The 17,081-nt window shown below is 50.4% G+C and overlaps 1 protein-coding gene and 1 non-coding gene across 2 annotated transcripts in view; both read left to right on the top strand.

Annotated features, from left to right (window-relative positions):
- The window catches only part of VAC14 (VAC14 component of PIKFYVE complex), a 58,489-nt gene that overhangs the window by 6,244 nt on the left and 35,164 nt on the right, over positions 1–17,081 (top strand). The window contains exons 6-12 of the mRNA XM_063167903.1: positions 517–626; positions 1,560–1,666; positions 2,652–2,786; positions 3,055–3,207; positions 5,238–5,289; positions 11,672–11,816; positions 12,106–12,171. Of these exons, the coding sequence (XP_063023973.1) occupies positions 517–626; positions 1,560–1,666; positions 2,652–2,786; positions 3,055–3,207; positions 5,238–5,289; positions 11,672–11,816; positions 12,106–12,171 (768 nt within the window). The remainder of the gene's footprint in view (positions 1–516; positions 627–1,559; positions 1,667–2,651; positions 2,787–3,054; positions 3,208–5,237; positions 5,290–11,671; positions 11,817–12,105; positions 12,172–17,081) is intronic.
- TRNAG-GCC (transfer RNA glycine (anticodon GCC)) lies at positions 4,209–4,279 on the top strand. Its single transcript has one exon. It is a non-coding gene; the product is annotated as a tRNA-Gly (tRNA).

Below are 17,081 nucleotides of genomic sequence, written 5' to 3'. Positions count from 1 at the left end.
AGTACACTCCAAATGTTGCTTATATAAATGGACATACTGTGCTCTAGAGGTTACAGTTTCCCAAGGGATGGTGCTAGGCTGCTTTCCATCGTGCAGAGGTGATGGAGGGATGTTGCTCTCCAGGAGGCAAGGGAACTCCACTTGCTTTCTCCTTTCTGTGCAAAGCAGGAGCTCTTGGTGCTTAGCTGAGGTCTGGGGAAACGTGTTCCCCTGTACTCCCCCTCTCAGTGCTACTGTTGCCACCCCAGGTCTGCCTGGATGTGTCTTGGCAGTCATTCCTGATCCCTGCTTTGTTTAGCAGAGCTGTGATTGGAAATGCAGCACTGCTGCAGGCTGATTGCTTGCTTGCTGTGCTAGTTCAGCTGCTTCCCAGGATGGGCCCTCCACAGTGCCCTCTTTTCCTTCCCCCTATCCCACACAGCTCAGCTCTGAATTCCTCAGTATCCTGCCAGATTTGGGCTGGTGATGTTAGTCAGCATCTTGAAAACTCTTCTTTTGTATTCCTCTCTGATCTAGATCCTGGTCTTAGAGTCTGTGCCTGATATCAACCTCTTGGATTACCTTCCAGAAATCCTAGATGGACTCTTCCAGATCCTGGGAGACAACAGCAAGGATATACGGAAAATGTGAGTGTGGAGGCTGGCTGGTTGCAAGGACTGTGTCGTGTTTGCTGTTCACCCATCACTTTCTCTATTGTCCAACTCTTGTGTGTAACTGCAGTGAAGCTCCATGTGTGTGGTGAGAGACAAATTGGCTTGGGCAGTGGATCAAATTGTCCTTGCAAGGGTCTCCCCTGTCCCATGGTCGTGGACACTACTACTACTGGGGGTCAAACTGTTTTGGCTTGGTCGAGTTGTTGCCTTCCCAGCACCTGATTTCAGAGCCAGAGAGTCTCATGTGTGGTTCTGGGATGGGGATGAGCTCTCTGAAGAAACTTGCAGCATGAGAAACTTTCTTGGCAAGGCAGAGCTCCAGCCCAGCATCTCCTGGCTGGAGAAGAGAAGCAAGGATTGGGATCTTGCTCCACAGATAGACTGCTGGTCCCAAGACAGAGGCATTTTGAAGTGCAGGAATGTCTGTGTGTTCTCAGGGAAGTCAAAGGACTTGGCACTTTGTGCTAGGAGAGAGTGACTGGACTGGTTTTGTAAGGCATAAGTAAGTGGTGACACTGGCCTGGGTCTATCCTGCAAAGCCTTTCTGGATCCTCCCTGTATCTTTTTTTTCCCAGCATCCACATGTCAAGGAACAAGCACTGAAAGCTTTGGGTACCATCTGCCCCACTGCTCCTCATCCCAGGCACCTCCATATCCACAGAACCTGGGTGGCTGTGGGGGGCTCTGTGCTGCCATCACCTCTGTCCTTGCACCTGTGTGCAGTCTCTGCTGCGGGGCAGGGTGAACTTGTCAGCTTCATCTTTCCTGCCCCTGCCTCTGTGCAAAGACACTTCTGCCATGCCACCAGCACCCCTCCATGTGCACCTGGAGAAGACAGTCTCCATAAGGTCTCCCTAATTGCTCTGAGGCCATCAAGTGCTAACCAGTTGCTCTGCCTCTCCACAGGTGTGAGGTGGCTCTTGGGGAATTCCTCAAGGAGATCAAGAAGAATCCCTCCAGTGTGAAGTTTGCAGAAATGGCCAATATCCTGGTGATCCACTGTCAGGCAGCAGGTGAGTGCACAGGACCAGGCAGTAGCACCAGCCTCCTGATTTGTGGGGCTGACTGTAGATTCAGGCCAGTTTTCCAGCAGGCTCTTCACCAGCTTAGCTGCTCACCTTTTTTTGTCCCTGTTCATGGAAATCCTGCTGAAAGGAGGGAACAGGCAGCTCTCCTGTAGCTGGCACAACTGCTTTTGTATTGCAGATTCCCCAGCCAGAACACAGATCTGGCATCATCCAAAATGGAGATGCCTAAAAATATTTGGCAGCTGTGGATATCCAGCACTTCTGGGAGGATCTCCTTTAGGTCTTACTGTAACTTCTGGTGGCACTTGGTGCATAGGTCAGAGTGATAAGGATGTGTGTGGGCTCTGTGCCAGCGCTGCACTGTAGCTCTCTTGGGGTCTGCTGTGTAGGCAGAGAGTTACAGCTGCAGCTGGATGTGTTTCCTGAGAAGGATCTTCTTCCCAGGTTTTGCCCGTTGCAGTCTTTAAATGTTGCTGAATGGGAGTGGGTTTCCTTGGAGATAGAAAAGTATAGATAGATTGATTGCTCTTGATTAAACTAACTCCCAATGAATTTATACTGTTTAAGCTTAAAATCTGGCCTTGCATCTGCAGAGTGCCTTGGCAGTGGTGCCTCTTCCAGAATTTAGGGAGGTTGTTAAAACCCCACCTCTAGGAATGATGCTAGACCCAGACACACAGCTGCAGTGAGTATGACTGAAGAAATATCTTTATGCATTGGGAAGCTTGACAGAATACTTGTAAATGAGGAAACCTGCATTATGGGTTGAACTGGGTTAACTGAAACCTAATGATTGTATTTCATCTCAAGCTCACTGGAAGTTCAGATCTCACTGATCTCTGGAACTAAACTGTCTCAGATGAGCTTCTCTCGGGATGGAGCAGAGGCAGCTCCTTGCTTGCAGGTGGTCCTTGGCCTGTGGAGCCCGTGCTGCCCTTTCCCTCACCTTTGCTCGTCTGGTGTGTTGCAGATGACGTGATCCAGCTGACGGCCATGTGCTGGATGCGGGAGTTCATCCAGCTGGCCGGCCGGGTGATGCTGCCGTACTCCTCAGGGATCCTGACGGCCGTCCTGCCGTGTCTGTCCTACGACGACCGCAAGAAGAGTATCCTTGTAGCTCAGAGCTGCTCCCCTTCCATTCCTGCTGCAGCAGCCCTCAGGGAAACGCCTGTTCCACGGCCTGCTTCCTGCCCTTGGGGTGCAGGTCCAGGAAAAGTTCTCCCACCAAGTGCTAACACCCACAGTGCCCTTTGGATGTGAGGGGGCTTGCAGTGGCTGGGCTGGGGCAGCTCTGATGGGGCTGCAGTGGCTTCTCCATGGCCAGCACCTGCCCATGTGTGGGACTGCATGTTCCTTACACTGCCTTCACTCAGACATCAAGGAGGTGGCAAATGTGTGCAACCAGAGCCTGATGAAGCTGGTTATCCCAGAGGATGATGAAATGGATGAGGCCAAGCCATCAATGACTATACCAGCAGAGCCCACCTCAGAGGAGTCCCTCTCCAGGCCAGAGGCAGTCACTGCTGGTGAGTCCCAGTTGGTCTGGGCCAGTAGAGGTGTAAGGAAGGTTGAGGGAATGTTCTCAAAAGAAGTTCTTGAGTTGGTTTGGTGTCCTGAAGCTGCTTAGAGTTCATGGGACCTCTGTGCTTTATTTGGAAATGTGTTGCATAGATGATCCTCTGGTGAGACAGACACACTTGTTGAAGGCTCCATGAGAGGGTCATTGGTCTGACCTGGAGCCCAGGTGGTGCTGCATTGCTGCATGCCCTGGTGAGCATCCCCATCCTCTCACCACGCTCCCCTTCAACTTAGTCATCAAGTTGACCTGAAAGAGATAATTTCTAGGTTGAGAGCAGGCATCATGACCCAGAGAAATGCTCAGAGAGCTGTGTTAGTCCTGGGAGAGCATCAGCATGTTCACAGAGGAGGATGTGTGTGGTGGGGAAAGATAGAGAACAGAAAGGAGAAGAATTTTGGATCATTTCCAGATTCATGGTGCTCTCCAGACCATCTTGCAGGTATTGTCCCAGTCCTAAAATTTCCAGAACATAAAAGGTGCGAGTTTGCAAATGGGATGGGAGACATGAAGGAGGGTTCAAGTGAAAGAAACAAAGTGGTGCCCATGAATCAATGCTTGGGAACAGCAGTGGTGTTAGCCCTCCAACATCCCTTGGATGCTGTGATCTTGGCATAAACATTTCTTCTGTCACAACACATCTTTGTTGTCTAGGTGTGTGAAATATGTGTAAATGTTTAAATCACAAGGACTCGTCTGAGTTCTTCTAAAGCTGTGCCTTCAGCCCAGTGCTCTCCTGTAACACGCCCACCATTGCTTTTGGAAAATCCCGGGAGCAGGAGGATGGGCTGAAGACTGGAGGATTTCCTTGTCCGACAGCAGCAGTGGAAGGCGGGGAGGCCGGGGCCTGCTGGGGGAGCTGCCTGGGCAGGGTGCAGTGGCAGTGGGGGTGTGGGCAGCAGTTGGGATGGCAGGAGCACGCTGCAGGCGCGGGGAGGTGCAGACAGCATAGCATTGGTGGTTCAGTGGTAGAATTCTCGCCTGCCACGCGGGAGGCCCGGGTTCGATTCCCGGCCAATGCAACTTGCTTTTTACTTCTGGCTTTTATGTGTAATGTGGACCCAGGCATATCCAAATATCAGTCTAAATAAGCATCTTAGTCCTCAACAAAGGTTCAAAAGCTTTCATTACCTACCTCTGTACAGTTGTTTTTACTAGAAGAGATAAAGCAGAAAAATTTACTGCCGTAGCACAGCAGTATTGTATCTCTTGTATTAAAATCTATCACAGAAGACTTTTAAAAGATCAACAGAAAGCTTAATTGCTTTATTTTTAACCCCTCTGGTGCCAAATTGCACCTTGAAGCAGTCAGGATCAGATAAAATTCTGATGCCTTTCTATGAGAAACTCAGCTCTGTTCCTTGGGTGTGCTGATGTGGTGATGTTGCTTGTGTGAGTAGAGGCTGTTGGCACAAGGGGGCACAAAGAGTCAAGTTCATCTTGTAATGCTTTGTCACCGTGCTTGTGAGACCCAGTTTTAGCATGGAGCAGAGGTTGGAAAGCTGTTTGAGTCACTTGGCTTTGGCCTGGAGTCAGGCTGTGGCTGAGTGGAGATATATCCTGAGTTGGATTCTAGCTTCTCTATGCATGTGGTATATTTAGGAATTGAAATCAAGAGTCAAAGGCAGCTCTGCAGTTCTGAGCTACTTCTTTGAGAATGGTTGGAACCATCAGCAGGATGTGTCTGGGTCTCTCTTACAGAGGAGGGGACTCAGTTTAGGGCAGTGGCCTGAAGCTGTGCCCATCTGTATTTTGCTGGGGAAGTGCAGTTCTGTACCAGCTTGTCTGGCATCAGAGAAGGGCTTGACAAAAAGAGTAAAATGCTCACTGCAGGCAGAAGGATTCCCTTGGGTCCCTGGACCCTCAGACAAGGACTGGTGATGTCTTTGCAGAAGGTCATGCAGCTCTCCAGCCTCTCAGTCCTGCTGTCTACCTTCCCCATCACCCCACTAGCTGTGTCTCCTCTTTTTCTGCCCCCAGGTTCTCTGGATGCATCTGGTGACTCCAGCAGCAGTGTCTTCACAGTAACCAGGTAGGGTCTGTTTGTTGCTTCAGAGGGGCTTGAGAAGAAGGGAAGGCTTCTTGGGGTACAGATAATGACTGACAGGAGCTGGGCTGGGAGGCAGATGGGCTCTCTTGGGTTCCAGTAGGGTGGATGACTGGGGATGCTCTAGGAGCTGACTGCTTCTCTCTGATGTATTTGCACCAAAATGGCTTGTCTGTATGATGAACTGAGGTGTTTCTTCCCTGAAGAGCCTGACCCTTTCCATGCTGCTGTCTTGGCAGCCTACCATAGCCCAGATCTGTGGGGCTGGAACTAGGGCTGAGCAGGTCTTGGCCTCCTGCCAGCCTTTTGTGGCATTTGTCAGCCCTGCCCAGCACGATCTCTCCTGCAAATACCTTTCTTCCCATCCAGCTATCTGAACTGGGGGACAAATCCATCTGTTCTGATAGCTTTCCTTTCCTCCTGCTGCCTGCAATTCCTTTACTCAGAGGCAGTGATTTCCAACACTTTAATTGTGCTGATGCTCATTTTTATTTGTTGTTGTGATCCCCAAAATAGGATTGCCTTGCCTTAGCTGCATCCTACCAGAGTGATGCCCATCACAATACATCCAGAGCAGTGCAAGCATCAGCTTTTCAAGTTGATGGTCTGTACTCTCTGTTCCTTTTTTGCATTTCTGCACAGCCCAGCTACTCCTTGGTCTTAATGATGCCCTTATTTTTTTTTTTTCTTTCTTGGAAGTGCAGGTCATTTCATTGGCACCTCAGTGTTGCTTTATGGTAGTTAAATTATTTTCCCTGACTTTTTTGTGGTTGGTGTGTCCTGACCCTGCTCAACCCTTGAAGTTTAGGAAGTGCAGAAGTGGATGTGCATAGGGCTGAAATGGGGAGCTAGGTGGGGAAAGAAAAAGAAAGGCATTGAGTCAGGTGGATAAGTGATAGCCATGGCTCTGTGCTGAAGATCTTGTACATGAGGGAGAGAAGGAGTGAAAACTGAAGAGGGTCAGAAGCAGGGAGAGCTGGGATGACTTGTCCCAGTGTCACTGAGAGCCGGAAGGAAAACAGCTGCTCGAGCTGAAATGCTCTGTCAGCAACTCAACCACCAGGGAAAACCATCTGGGACAGAAGGCAAGACCCTCCATATCTTTAAGAGACCTGGCTTTGTAGAGGGACTTTCTCCTGAGCCCTCCTTTGCCCTTTTCAACAGGAGACTCCAGGCTTCACCGTGGGGTTTACCTGCCCTGTGTGGCCTCTCTGCGGGTCCAGTGTTGGCACCTGAATAATTTCCATCGCTGCATCGGCTGTGGGGGACTGACAGGGGATTGAGGGAGGGCTGTACACAGCTGACAGGAGCCCTGGACATCTGCCTGGTGCTCCATGCATTGCTCAGGCTGTGTGGCTTGGCTGGAGCTGGAGGAAGGCGGGAGCTGGCACCCGTGGCCCTCAGCAGCCATAACTCACACCGGGGAGCGGCAGCTGCCGCACGCTGAATGCCCACTGGGTGTCAAGGCAGGACTGCAGGACGCCGCTGTGTTGCTGGGAAAAGCTGGAAAGCCTGCAAACAGAGGAAGTTGCAGCTGCCTTTTAAGATGAAGTCACTCTGCTTCTGTTTTTGTTCTTTTCCCCCCCTCCCCCAGCGATCCAGTGAGGGAGCATGGCCGGGCGCCAGGCATGCAGCTCTCACGCCCCCTTCCCCTGCCCTCCCCAGCTGGCTGCAGGGGGACAGTGCTGCTGCAGCAGGGGAGGGAGGACCTTGGTCAGTGGGGGCAGAGGAGATCATGGCCTGGTGTCTGCAGAGGGCCATGTTCTGGGAAGATGGCATCCAGGAAGATGACAAGGCCTGACTGCTCAACACATGGATGCTGGGCACATTCCTGTGGCCACAAACTGACACACGCAATCCCCTTGCTCCTAAATTGTTTTTTAAAATTCTTCCCAAGTATTTGCCAGCTTTACTTGGGGGAGTTTCCTGGTGGCATCCACTAGGAGATGGAGACTGTGTCTATGCCAAGGCAGAATCTGGGGCTGCTGGGAGAGCCTGGCTGTGCAGGGCTGGAGGAGTTTTGGGGTTCCCCATCCAGATGGAGGCCCCACTTCTAGCTTCTGCAAAAAGTGTCAGTGGAAGTGGACCAGAACCATGTTTCAAGGGCACTGGGTCCCTCTCATGGCCTGGCTGAGCATGCTGCTGCTGTGTTAGCTGGTGTGAGGCTGGATCAGGAAGGGGAGGTGGAAGCATGGCTGCTGGAGCAGAGCCCGGGCTTCCTTCCGTTGGTCTGAGCTGCCACAGGAGAAGATCCAGATGTCTGTCCTGCGTCAGTGGGCCAAAACAGCTGGAAAGTGCTTTTTAGGCTCTTGTAACTGCATTGGTGTTTCAAAACAAAACCTGGACAGTTTGAGACAAATTCCTGATGGTGCTACTGGGCAGAGGGTCGGGCACAGCTGGAAGCTGTCAGTGTTAGGCTGTCTGCATGATGGGACAAGGTTGATGGGATCACAGTCCCTCACCAAACTAGATAAGGGACATGAATCTCCAAGAAGAGCCATTGTGATACTTCCTGGGGCAAGGAAATCTTCTTGCCTTAGGTGGTGGTCAGCAGCACATGGACATGTAAAGTTGTGTGTTGCTCTGCAAGTGGCTGCCACGTGGCTGAACTGCCCAAGCCTGCAATTAAAACAGGCTTTTAAATGTGGTAGTTAGTGCTTCCTACAAAGCTAAAATAGCTGCTGCTTCTCTCATGCTGGAAGTTGCTATACCCCCATGCCCAGAGCCTGATGCACCTTGAAGGTGCATCTGGGGAGCTCATAGAGGTGGGAATACTTTGGTGGAGGATAGGAATGGTGTTGGGTGCTCTGCAGCACCCAGGGAATGGTTGGCTGAAAACAGCATGGTGGCTTGCTGTGAGCTAAGGCACCAAGCCTGCCTTGGAATCCATTCTCCAGCACCTTGTTTTGCACAGCTTTTAGGTCCAGAGTGGCTCTTTCTGGCCCTTCTCTCCAGCCTGGAGGGAGGAGATGGCTTCCCTTTGCTGCTCCCACTTCATGCTTGGGTGGGTTAGCTGGAGGGGAGCCCCAGGCACGCTGCCCCAGCTCTTGTCACAGTGATCTCCAGCTTGTTGGACTGGATGCCTCTGCCTAGACCTTGGCCTCATCGCTTCCCTGGGAGATCTTGGAAACTGCAGTAAGCAGAAGGAAGCCAAGAGCACTGAAATGAGAGCAATGAAGGACAAGAAAGTGACAGCTTGTGGGACCAATAGCAGAGAGATGCTATTTATCTCCTGGCCACTGGCTCGAGGTCGTTGAGCAGCACAGCTGCCAGCCTGTATGAGAGCTGCCCTTGTGACTTGGACCACAGTGAAAGAACCTGGATATTTCCACCCTTGGCAAGGCCATTTTGCTGGGCTTGCCTAAAGGCTAGATCCTGGCCTGGACCTTAACCTTGTCTGAAAATGGGGTCAGGAAAGCAGCTGGACCAGGCAGGAGGCCAGGAGAAAGATGACAGCTCAGACATTGGCAGAGAAAAGGTGACTGCTGAGGAGAGAGAAGGCAGAAGCCCTTGAAGAAAGGGGAGAAGTGAAAAAATTAATTGATAAAGGACATGGAGTGAAAAACATTGCTGTGGGTTGAATGTAGTGGGAAAGTAAGTTCAGTCCCCATGCTGAAGGCGCTTTCTGAAATGGGGGATGTGCTGTGGGATGGGTCTTCTGCCCTGCCACTGAGCTTGAGCAAAGACTCCCAGTGTTCAGAGGTGAGAGCCAGCCCCCATCATTGCTCAGTTTGCCCTGAAAGCTGTTCTCACTGTCACAGGCGAGCAGCGGGGGCGGTGCCAGGGCCAGGCTCATCCTCAGCAGGAGAATCTGGGGTAGTGGGTTACATGGAAGTGATTGCATCTGACATCTGCCCTGCCGCAGATGCCGGCGCTGGGAGCGGCGTGGCAGGCCCAGGGGATCACATGGATGCAATGCCATCACTGCTGCTCCCTCTGCCTGGGGATTAGGGAGAGCCAGGCTGAGCTGCCAGCCCTGCTCTGGAGCTGCAGCAGCGCTCAGCTGCTGCCATAACCTCTGCAAAGGGGGGTAGCCCGTGACAGTCTGGTGCTGCTCTATCCCAGAGGATTGGTGAGAGGTTTTTAGCCCAATTTCCCATGTTCATCAGACCTCTCTCTCCGTTCACGGTGATGCCTGGGTTTTGTGCTGAGTAAAGGAGCTGCTTCTCCACCAGCAACCCCCCTAAAAGGTTTATCTGAGCAGCTGTGGACAGAGGGTAGCTGGTGAGGAGCTTTTCCCAGCTGGAATCCCTCCTAGTGGGAGCTGAGCCCAGCAGAGCCACAGGGCAGTGGTGCACAGTGTGGCTGGGGGTGCCTGGCTCCAGGTCAGCCTGGTGCTCCCAACCACCTCTGGGGTCCACTCAGGTGGGTTTTGCCTTGAGCCACCCAGGCTCTACCCAGGTACTGCAGTGATGGAAAAGGGATTTTCATGAGTGATTTTGGCACAAACCAGATTGGAAATTGCTCATAGAAGCAAGATTCTACTGTGCTGTTAGAAGTCCAGCATCAGCAGACAGCAGTGCTGTGGCAACCCATGGCCTCCTGCATCCTGCCCACTTATCTCACAGCAGCGTGGAGCTGGTGGGATGGGACAGCATCAAGGCCACTTCCAAACTGCCCAGCTTCAGGCACCAATTCTCTGTGCTGTCCTTTTGGCCTCTTGCTTCTGAAAACATGCATTACTCTGAGGTGTCTTTTTCCCCATCCTGTGCAGGCAATGTGTATATTTGGTGTGGAAGTGTTACTGGGTCAAGGTTTCATTCTCCTCTTCCATCTGAAGCCCTGTACTGGGAGCATGGCAGGCTATGCAGCTGCCATGGGAGATGATTTTGTAGGAAAACCAAATACAGTGTTCATTCAGGCTGGCTGAAGTGAACTGGGATGCTGCTCCCTTGGACATCTCTCCCAAACTCCTCATGCTCTGGGTCCCTCCTTCCCCTCAGTTCCGTGTGTCTGAGCATTTCGCCCTCGGCTGTTGTTTTCAACATCAAAGTGAAATGCAATTTGCAGCCCCCAGCATCTGTTACGTGAGGCAGATCAAGCAGTCAGATCCCCCAGGGCTCTGAGGGGCTGCAGCCTCCTCGTCTCGCCCTTACAACGTGTGTCCTGGGCAAGATCAAATCCTATTAAGCCACAGCTCTACTTGCAAATTATACCGTGAGAAATCTGCCCCTTAGGATTTCTTATCAAACAAGATGCATGGCAGCTCTGTGCAGGCTGGAAAAATCAGCAAGAGCCTGGTCCAGCCTTGAATAATTCAGTACTTTGGGTACAGGGGGTGTGACATGGCTCTTGAGTGCAGCCTCCCCTTGGTGGTCTTCTCCAACCATCTTGATTCTAACCATTATCTCTCCTTAAATGAGTCTCTTGTGGCAGGTGCTTCTCATATTCTTGCTGTGAAGGAGGTGGGAAACCATCAGGTAGATTTCAGGATCACAGTCAGCACATAAAAATGCTGTATCATAACAATTTATGTGTTGGGATCACCTGTCCCAATGCAAGTCCCAGCTTGGGAGAAAAACTGGAGGACCAAGAGCAAAGAGTCTACAGCAGCTGTCCATTTCTAACAGAGGCAATGTCATGGTGAACTAAGCAAGTTAATTCCTTTCATACCTTGTTTATGATGAAGGGTTATCCTGATCTTTTGGGAAGGCTTTTGGGAAGCAAGATGAAGGTGTCAAGGCAGAGTTGTAGCAGAGAGCTGCATCCCAAACTCACTGTCAAATGGGGCAGTGAGATGTGCAGTTCTCAGCACAAATCCACTGGGATCCGTGGAACCTGGATGCCTTCATCAGGTTGGAGTTGAATACACATGGGTTAATGTTCTCTGAAAGTGTTAAAGCTGGCCAACCTTGAGGTGGATTCTGAGTGTATTTTATGGATCTCCAATCTTTGAATCCCAAATCTGGCTGCTGCACTATGGACCAGTTTCTCACACAGCCATGATACTGTTTTCATTTAGAGTGGTGCCTTCCCACATGTATGTACCAGCTGCTTTGGGAAAAGTGGTCACACTCAAAGCGCTGGAGATTTCTGTTGCTTCCAAAGCCTTATAAGAAAGGAGAGTGACTATTTACATAGGTAGATAAGACAAGGGGGAACAATTTTGAACTAGGAGAGATTTAGGTTAAATGTTAGGAAGAAACTCTTTATTCACAAAATGGTGAGGCACTGGCATGGTTTTCACAGAGAAGTTGTGGATGGCCCATTTCTGGAAATGTTCAGGGCCTGGCTGGACTAGCAACCTGATCTAGTGAGGGTTTGAGCTGAGGTGTTTGATGCAGCCTCTGGAATGTTGTAGACTTCCCCACCATGGGAGGAATGAGTTGGATGTCACGCTGAACCAGCCTCTTTTCTTTCCACGCAGCTGTGAGAGGATACAGGTGACCCTGAACCTGGATGGGATAGTTCAGGTGCTGGACTACCACCTTAGTGATACATCCATTGGCATGATGACCAGAATTGCAGTCCTGAAATGGCTTTACCACTTGTACATCAAGACTCCTCGGAAGGTAAGTTGGGGGCTCAGCATTCAACTGGGTTTGTCAGCTCCCAGCCTGTTCCATTGCCTTGACAGCAGTGCAAATTGTCATTGTCTTGGTAGTTTTGGAAATGTGTGTCCACTTGCCTTTTCTGAGAAGGCTTTGGCTGCCAGATACCCCATAGCTTGAGGCAGAAGAGCTCTCCAGCTCAGATAGAAAGTGCTGGTGAAGCTCTTGGCAGCCTCCCTCAGGGCAGGTGTCCTGTGGCTGGGCATGACCAGGCCTGTAGGACTGATGCCACCCATCCTTGTGCTTCCAGATGTTCCGACACACCGACAGCCTCTTCCCCATCCTGCTGCGGACCCTCTCAGATGAGTCAGATGAGGTAGGTGCTGCAAAAATCCTGGAAACTTACTGTCTCCACATCTAGCTGGGATTTGGGTTTTCTGGTGGGACTGAGGTATTTTGTGAGGCTTGGTCAGTGTTGGCACTGAGGGGTTTTACCGTGTTGGCCAAACTGAAGAAGACCCAATGCAGAGCCTGCAGGTACTTGCCCAGCTGAAAACCCTGCTCTCTTGGGGGTTCTCTGATGTATAAACATTGTTCTCCATCTCTGAGAGTTGGTCCTTGAAAGGGGCATCACCCATGGGACTGGGGTCATGGCAAGAACCTTGTTGAGTGGGAGTTTTGGTGCTTTCCAACAACTCTGTAAAGATGCAAGGGGGATTGTGTCCAAGCTGGCAGTGCCAAATCCATATTCATGAGGCATTTAAGCAGCACCCACTGCTTGGACAGCAACAGCAGCATTGCCTGGCAGGGCTGCAGTAGATGTCCAGTGGCATCAAGTTGGATAGGAACCACTCAGCTTGGAAGTGAGCAAGGATAATCAGGCAGCAACCTGAGCCAGCTTGCTCTGCTGTTGAGCTCTTCATCTCCCACCTCCCAAGGTGCTGCACCATTTTCCTGCTTCCTTGTCTTGCTTCTTCACCCCTCTTCTCTGGTTCCAGTCATCTCAGTTTTGGTGGTGTTGTTGTCTTATCCCCCTGTAAGTTGCTTCCTGGGGCATTTCAGTGCTTGGGTGGGAGGCCAGCAGCATGGCCCACAGCTGGCCCGGGCACTGGTGGAGCCTCCACCATCAGCTGGATCCTCTTGCCCAGAACTACAAATGATCCTGGCTGGTTTCTCATCCCAGACCTTCCTCATGGAAGAAAAATCACACGCTGTTCTGTGCATTACATGCTCAGAGCACCAAACCCCAATCCTGCAATAAATCCCATGTGTGAGGGGTTGTTAAGACAGGAGGGAAGGGAATGAGCAAGCAAGGGAATGACTTGCAAAGGCAAGCAACTGCCTGGCCATTTTCCATCCCCTGCTGCTTACAATGCAGACCTTTCCAAAAGAGTCCCCGAGCACACATCTGCCTTTGCAACGCTCTAGAAAGCCTGCATCTTGCAGATAGTCTCTCCAGCTTGGCAGGAGATCTCTGTGAGTCATGTTGCAATTACACTGCTTATTAATATTTGAAAAAAACAGTGAAGAAAGGACCCTGGTGGTGCATTTCCTCCATGTGACATAACTGGGAATGGCTCAAAAGTAATTTTAAGCTGATTTATTTAATCCTGGCTTCTATTTATTTAAATGTTTGGAGGTGGCTTTTTTTTTTTTTTTTTTTTTTCTGTAAGGAAATCCATAGACGAGTCAATCCATTAAGCACCACCACTCAGCTGGCTGTCAACCAGATTTGCTGCTTTCTGCAGAGGAAATAGAAATGACTGAAATAGTAGGGAGGTTTTGAGCTGGACATTTTTGGGAGTAATGAGGACACTCTGATCTAACTGACCTGCTATGTCAGTGCCTGTTAGGAAGGGGGATGTGGGGTGCTTGATTAGGCAGTGCAGTATTTGTGTGCACAGTCATACTGTCCCATGTCACCTGCAGGCTGTGACCCCTCCCCAGAAGCTGCTGGATAACAGCCTGGGGATCACCTGGTTAGCATGGGGACCTAAACATCAGCTCTGATGAGGAAGCATCTCCCTCCTCTTTTCAGATAAGGCTGTGCACATTGTGTGGTGTAGCATGAGGTGTACACACATCCTCAGAGGGTTTTTGTGCTTTGTCCTATGATGCTGCCCTCCCCAGCAGCAGTGCCAGTATCATCTTTATTCCCAACAAGGTTGAACATCCTTCTGTAGTGCCTAGAGTTCTCCTGGCTCCTGTACACAGTTTGGAGACTACCTGTCATTCTGCTGATGTGCCCTGGAGCAGTTGTTTGTCACCAGCTCATCACCAAAGGACAATCTGGCTTCAGAGGGTCAGTGCTAGTCTGTGCATCAAACTGAAAGACTGTACTCAGGCACCTTATTTTTATGGTCTTGTCTTGCTGAGCTGCTCTCAGTCTCTCTCTGCATTGCCATAAATAATCAAGCTCAAAGCAAAGGAAGACTCATGCTGGATGGAGCCAGATCCATGCCCCTTAAGTTCTCACCCCTGTTTTTGTCATTCAAGTAGCACAGGGTGTTGCACCACCTCCACTGTGCTGAACAGAGGCCAGTAACTCATGATGCCTCTGCAGTGTCCTGAGTCATCTCTGCCATCTCTCCTATTCCCCTTCCTACCCAATTCTCCTGTGCCAGTAAAGAAATGGTCAAGAGACCTCGTTAAGATTCACAAAGGCAGCGCAGAGAAGTTGGAGCAGAGCTGAAGCAGGCAGTTCCCTTTGATATGTAGACAAGTCAGGATCCAGGATTCCTCTCTGTCAGATGCTGTGCTGCTGCACTGCGTCACCTCATGCTGCTTCCTGTGCTTTCCTGACAGGGAGATGTTCTGTCCTGCCTTTGAGACCTGGTTTTGAAGGCAATCTATGAAAGCCCTGCTTAAAATTTGATGTGCTTGAAAACTTCCTTACAAGACGTAACTGAATCCTGCTGGGAGTGGGTTTTTCTGCACTATCTGCTTGCTGCCCTGGTTGAAAAACTGATGTTAGGAAGGATGAAAAGTTAGGAGATGCTGTTTGGGAGCAGTGAGTAGGACCTTTCCACCTGCAGGCTTAAGGCACCACTGCTGAAAAGAAGACACGTTCTTCAAATTGCCTCCTTCTGCAAGTTCATGGTGCAAAGGCAGCTTTGGATGTAGTCTCTCAGTTCCCTGGGTTCTGAATGGATCCAGGCACTGAGCTGGAGTGAACACAACAGGAGCTGAGGCATCTCTGAGAAAACTGCAAAGCAGTGACGCTACTTGGTTTCTTTCTTGGCTTTGTTTTCCTTTTTCCTGCTCCAGAATGGAATGGTTTCTTTATGGCTGAACGTGTTCCTGTTTGCTTATCTGCTCCCCTCCATCTTGTTGGGGGTTGAAAGTTGTGCTGGGACTTTTGTCTGAGTCATGCAGGAATGATGCATGAGGTGGAGCTGGTGTCTGATGTGAAGCAGGACAGACTCTGGCTTCCTCAACTCTGCTAACATGAAAACCTGCCCAGTGGCTGGGCAAGGCTTTGAGTACAGAAGCAATTCCTTCAGAAGTCTCCTCAAGAGTTGGTGACCTTCTCTAGAGAGTGAACTAAGCCCTTGACTGCCACTGACTTTGGAGGGCAGGTTTAGATGAGTTACTAAGAAGAAATCCTTCCATGTGAGGGTGGTGAGACACTGGCACGGGTTGCTGAGAGAATCTGTGGCTGCCCCATCCATTGAAGTGTTCAGGTTGGATGGGGCTCTGAGCAACCTTATCTAGCAGAATTTGTCCCTGCCAGTGGCAGGGGGGTTGGAACCAGATGGTCTTTAAAGGTCCCTTCTAACCCAAACCATTATGTGATTCTGTGATGTACTTGAACCTCTGCACGACCCTCAAGCCAACTTCCCACAAGAAGCTGAAATGTTCTGCCCTCTCTTGGGTTTCCACTATTAAGCTAGAAGAGGAGAAAACCCTGGGATGGTGGTGTACTGATAGTCATCTCTTTCCTTTGCATTTCCTGCTGCTGTGTCTCACTGCTGCACTGCAGGGTTTCAAAGCCAGGTCTGTGCCCTGCTCTGAGCTCTGCTGTCACACTGAATCCTGGCAAACTTCTCCTGTCACACCCAATCCCAGTACAGTGACACTGAACAAAGGCTTGTGCCAAAGCAAATAGCTGTCTTAGTGTGGCTTGGTTTGGAGCTTTGCCCTGTTGGGTTTAGAGCCATTGTCCTCCAGCTCCTGGCCTTTCACCTGCCACAGCTGAAATATTGTGATCTGATGCAAAGCAGAGGTGTAAGCTAAAGACAGCAAAGAGGAGAACTGCAATATATGTATGCCTGACTTTATTTAAACTTTTTTTGGTGGTAAAGCTTCTCTGGAGGGAGGCTCAAAGCTATGAGGTACTGAAGCAAGGAGGCAACTGGTTCTTGAGAGGGACCCTGAGGGTGAGCTTGGGACTGAAATGGGGTATACAGAAATGTGTACAGTTCCAGTCAGATAATGGAAAATGCAGTTAGCCTGGTTTACCATAAGTGGAAGCAGCTTGTAAGCAGAAGTGGGGTGATGCTTTCTCAGTGGACTCAGGACCACCTGGTTTAACAATAATCTGTGTGCTGCATCCTGCAGAAATAGGAAGTTTCTTTGTGGGGATTCTGATCCATAGGGAGCTTCTTGGCTTAGGCCCAGTTTCAGACCACAATTTCCTAACTTACATATACGTATGTATATGCAGTTTTATCTGTACAGTGAGCAACTGGGGTAAACTGGCAATCTGGGCTTGAGGTGGGGCTTGTAGCATTCCTGGGTGAAGTTATGGAGCAGACTAAAACCACAGAAAACCTGACTGCCATGGAGGACAAGCAATCTCTGTCCTGGGAAGCTGACTCAGAGAGGGTCTAGGGTGGGATGGAGATGTAGGATGCAAGATTTGGTGAGCTGGGCTTTGGGTGCCTGGTTCCCTGTGTGCAGAGGGAGGTGGTGGGTGGGAGACAGCAAATAAAAGCGAGCCCTTTGCCTGTCATGAGCTCTAGGACTGTGGGTGTTGAGTTTAAAGGGTTTGCAGGCATCCAGCCTCCCCCAGCATAGCCTGAAGGGATACTCCAGGGCTTTTCCAGCCCCATCCACCAGCTGGACCTGTGTTGCATCCTCCCTGCCCTCAATGCATGAAGCAGTAGCACTCATGGCACTTGGACATGGTTTGATTGTGAGCATGGTGGTAGGACTCTGTGATCTTAGATGTTTTTTTTCAATCTTAAGGATTCCATGACTCCATGATCTTTGTGGGTCTCTTCCAACTCAGCATATTCTGGGATTCTATGATTGTATGAAGTACCTCTTTGGCATCCTGCCCTG

The sequence above is a fragment of the Melospiza melodia genome, chromosome 13 (genome assembly GCF_035770615.1).
Source record: "Melospiza melodia melodia isolate bMelMel2 chromosome 13, bMelMel2.pri, whole genome shotgun sequence".
Taxonomy (NCBI): domain Eukaryota; kingdom Metazoa; phylum Chordata; class Aves; order Passeriformes; family Passerellidae; genus Melospiza; species Melospiza melodia.
The sequence above is the reverse complement of the archived record's forward strand: the minus strand, read 5'-3'. Positions and strand labels throughout refer to the sequence as shown.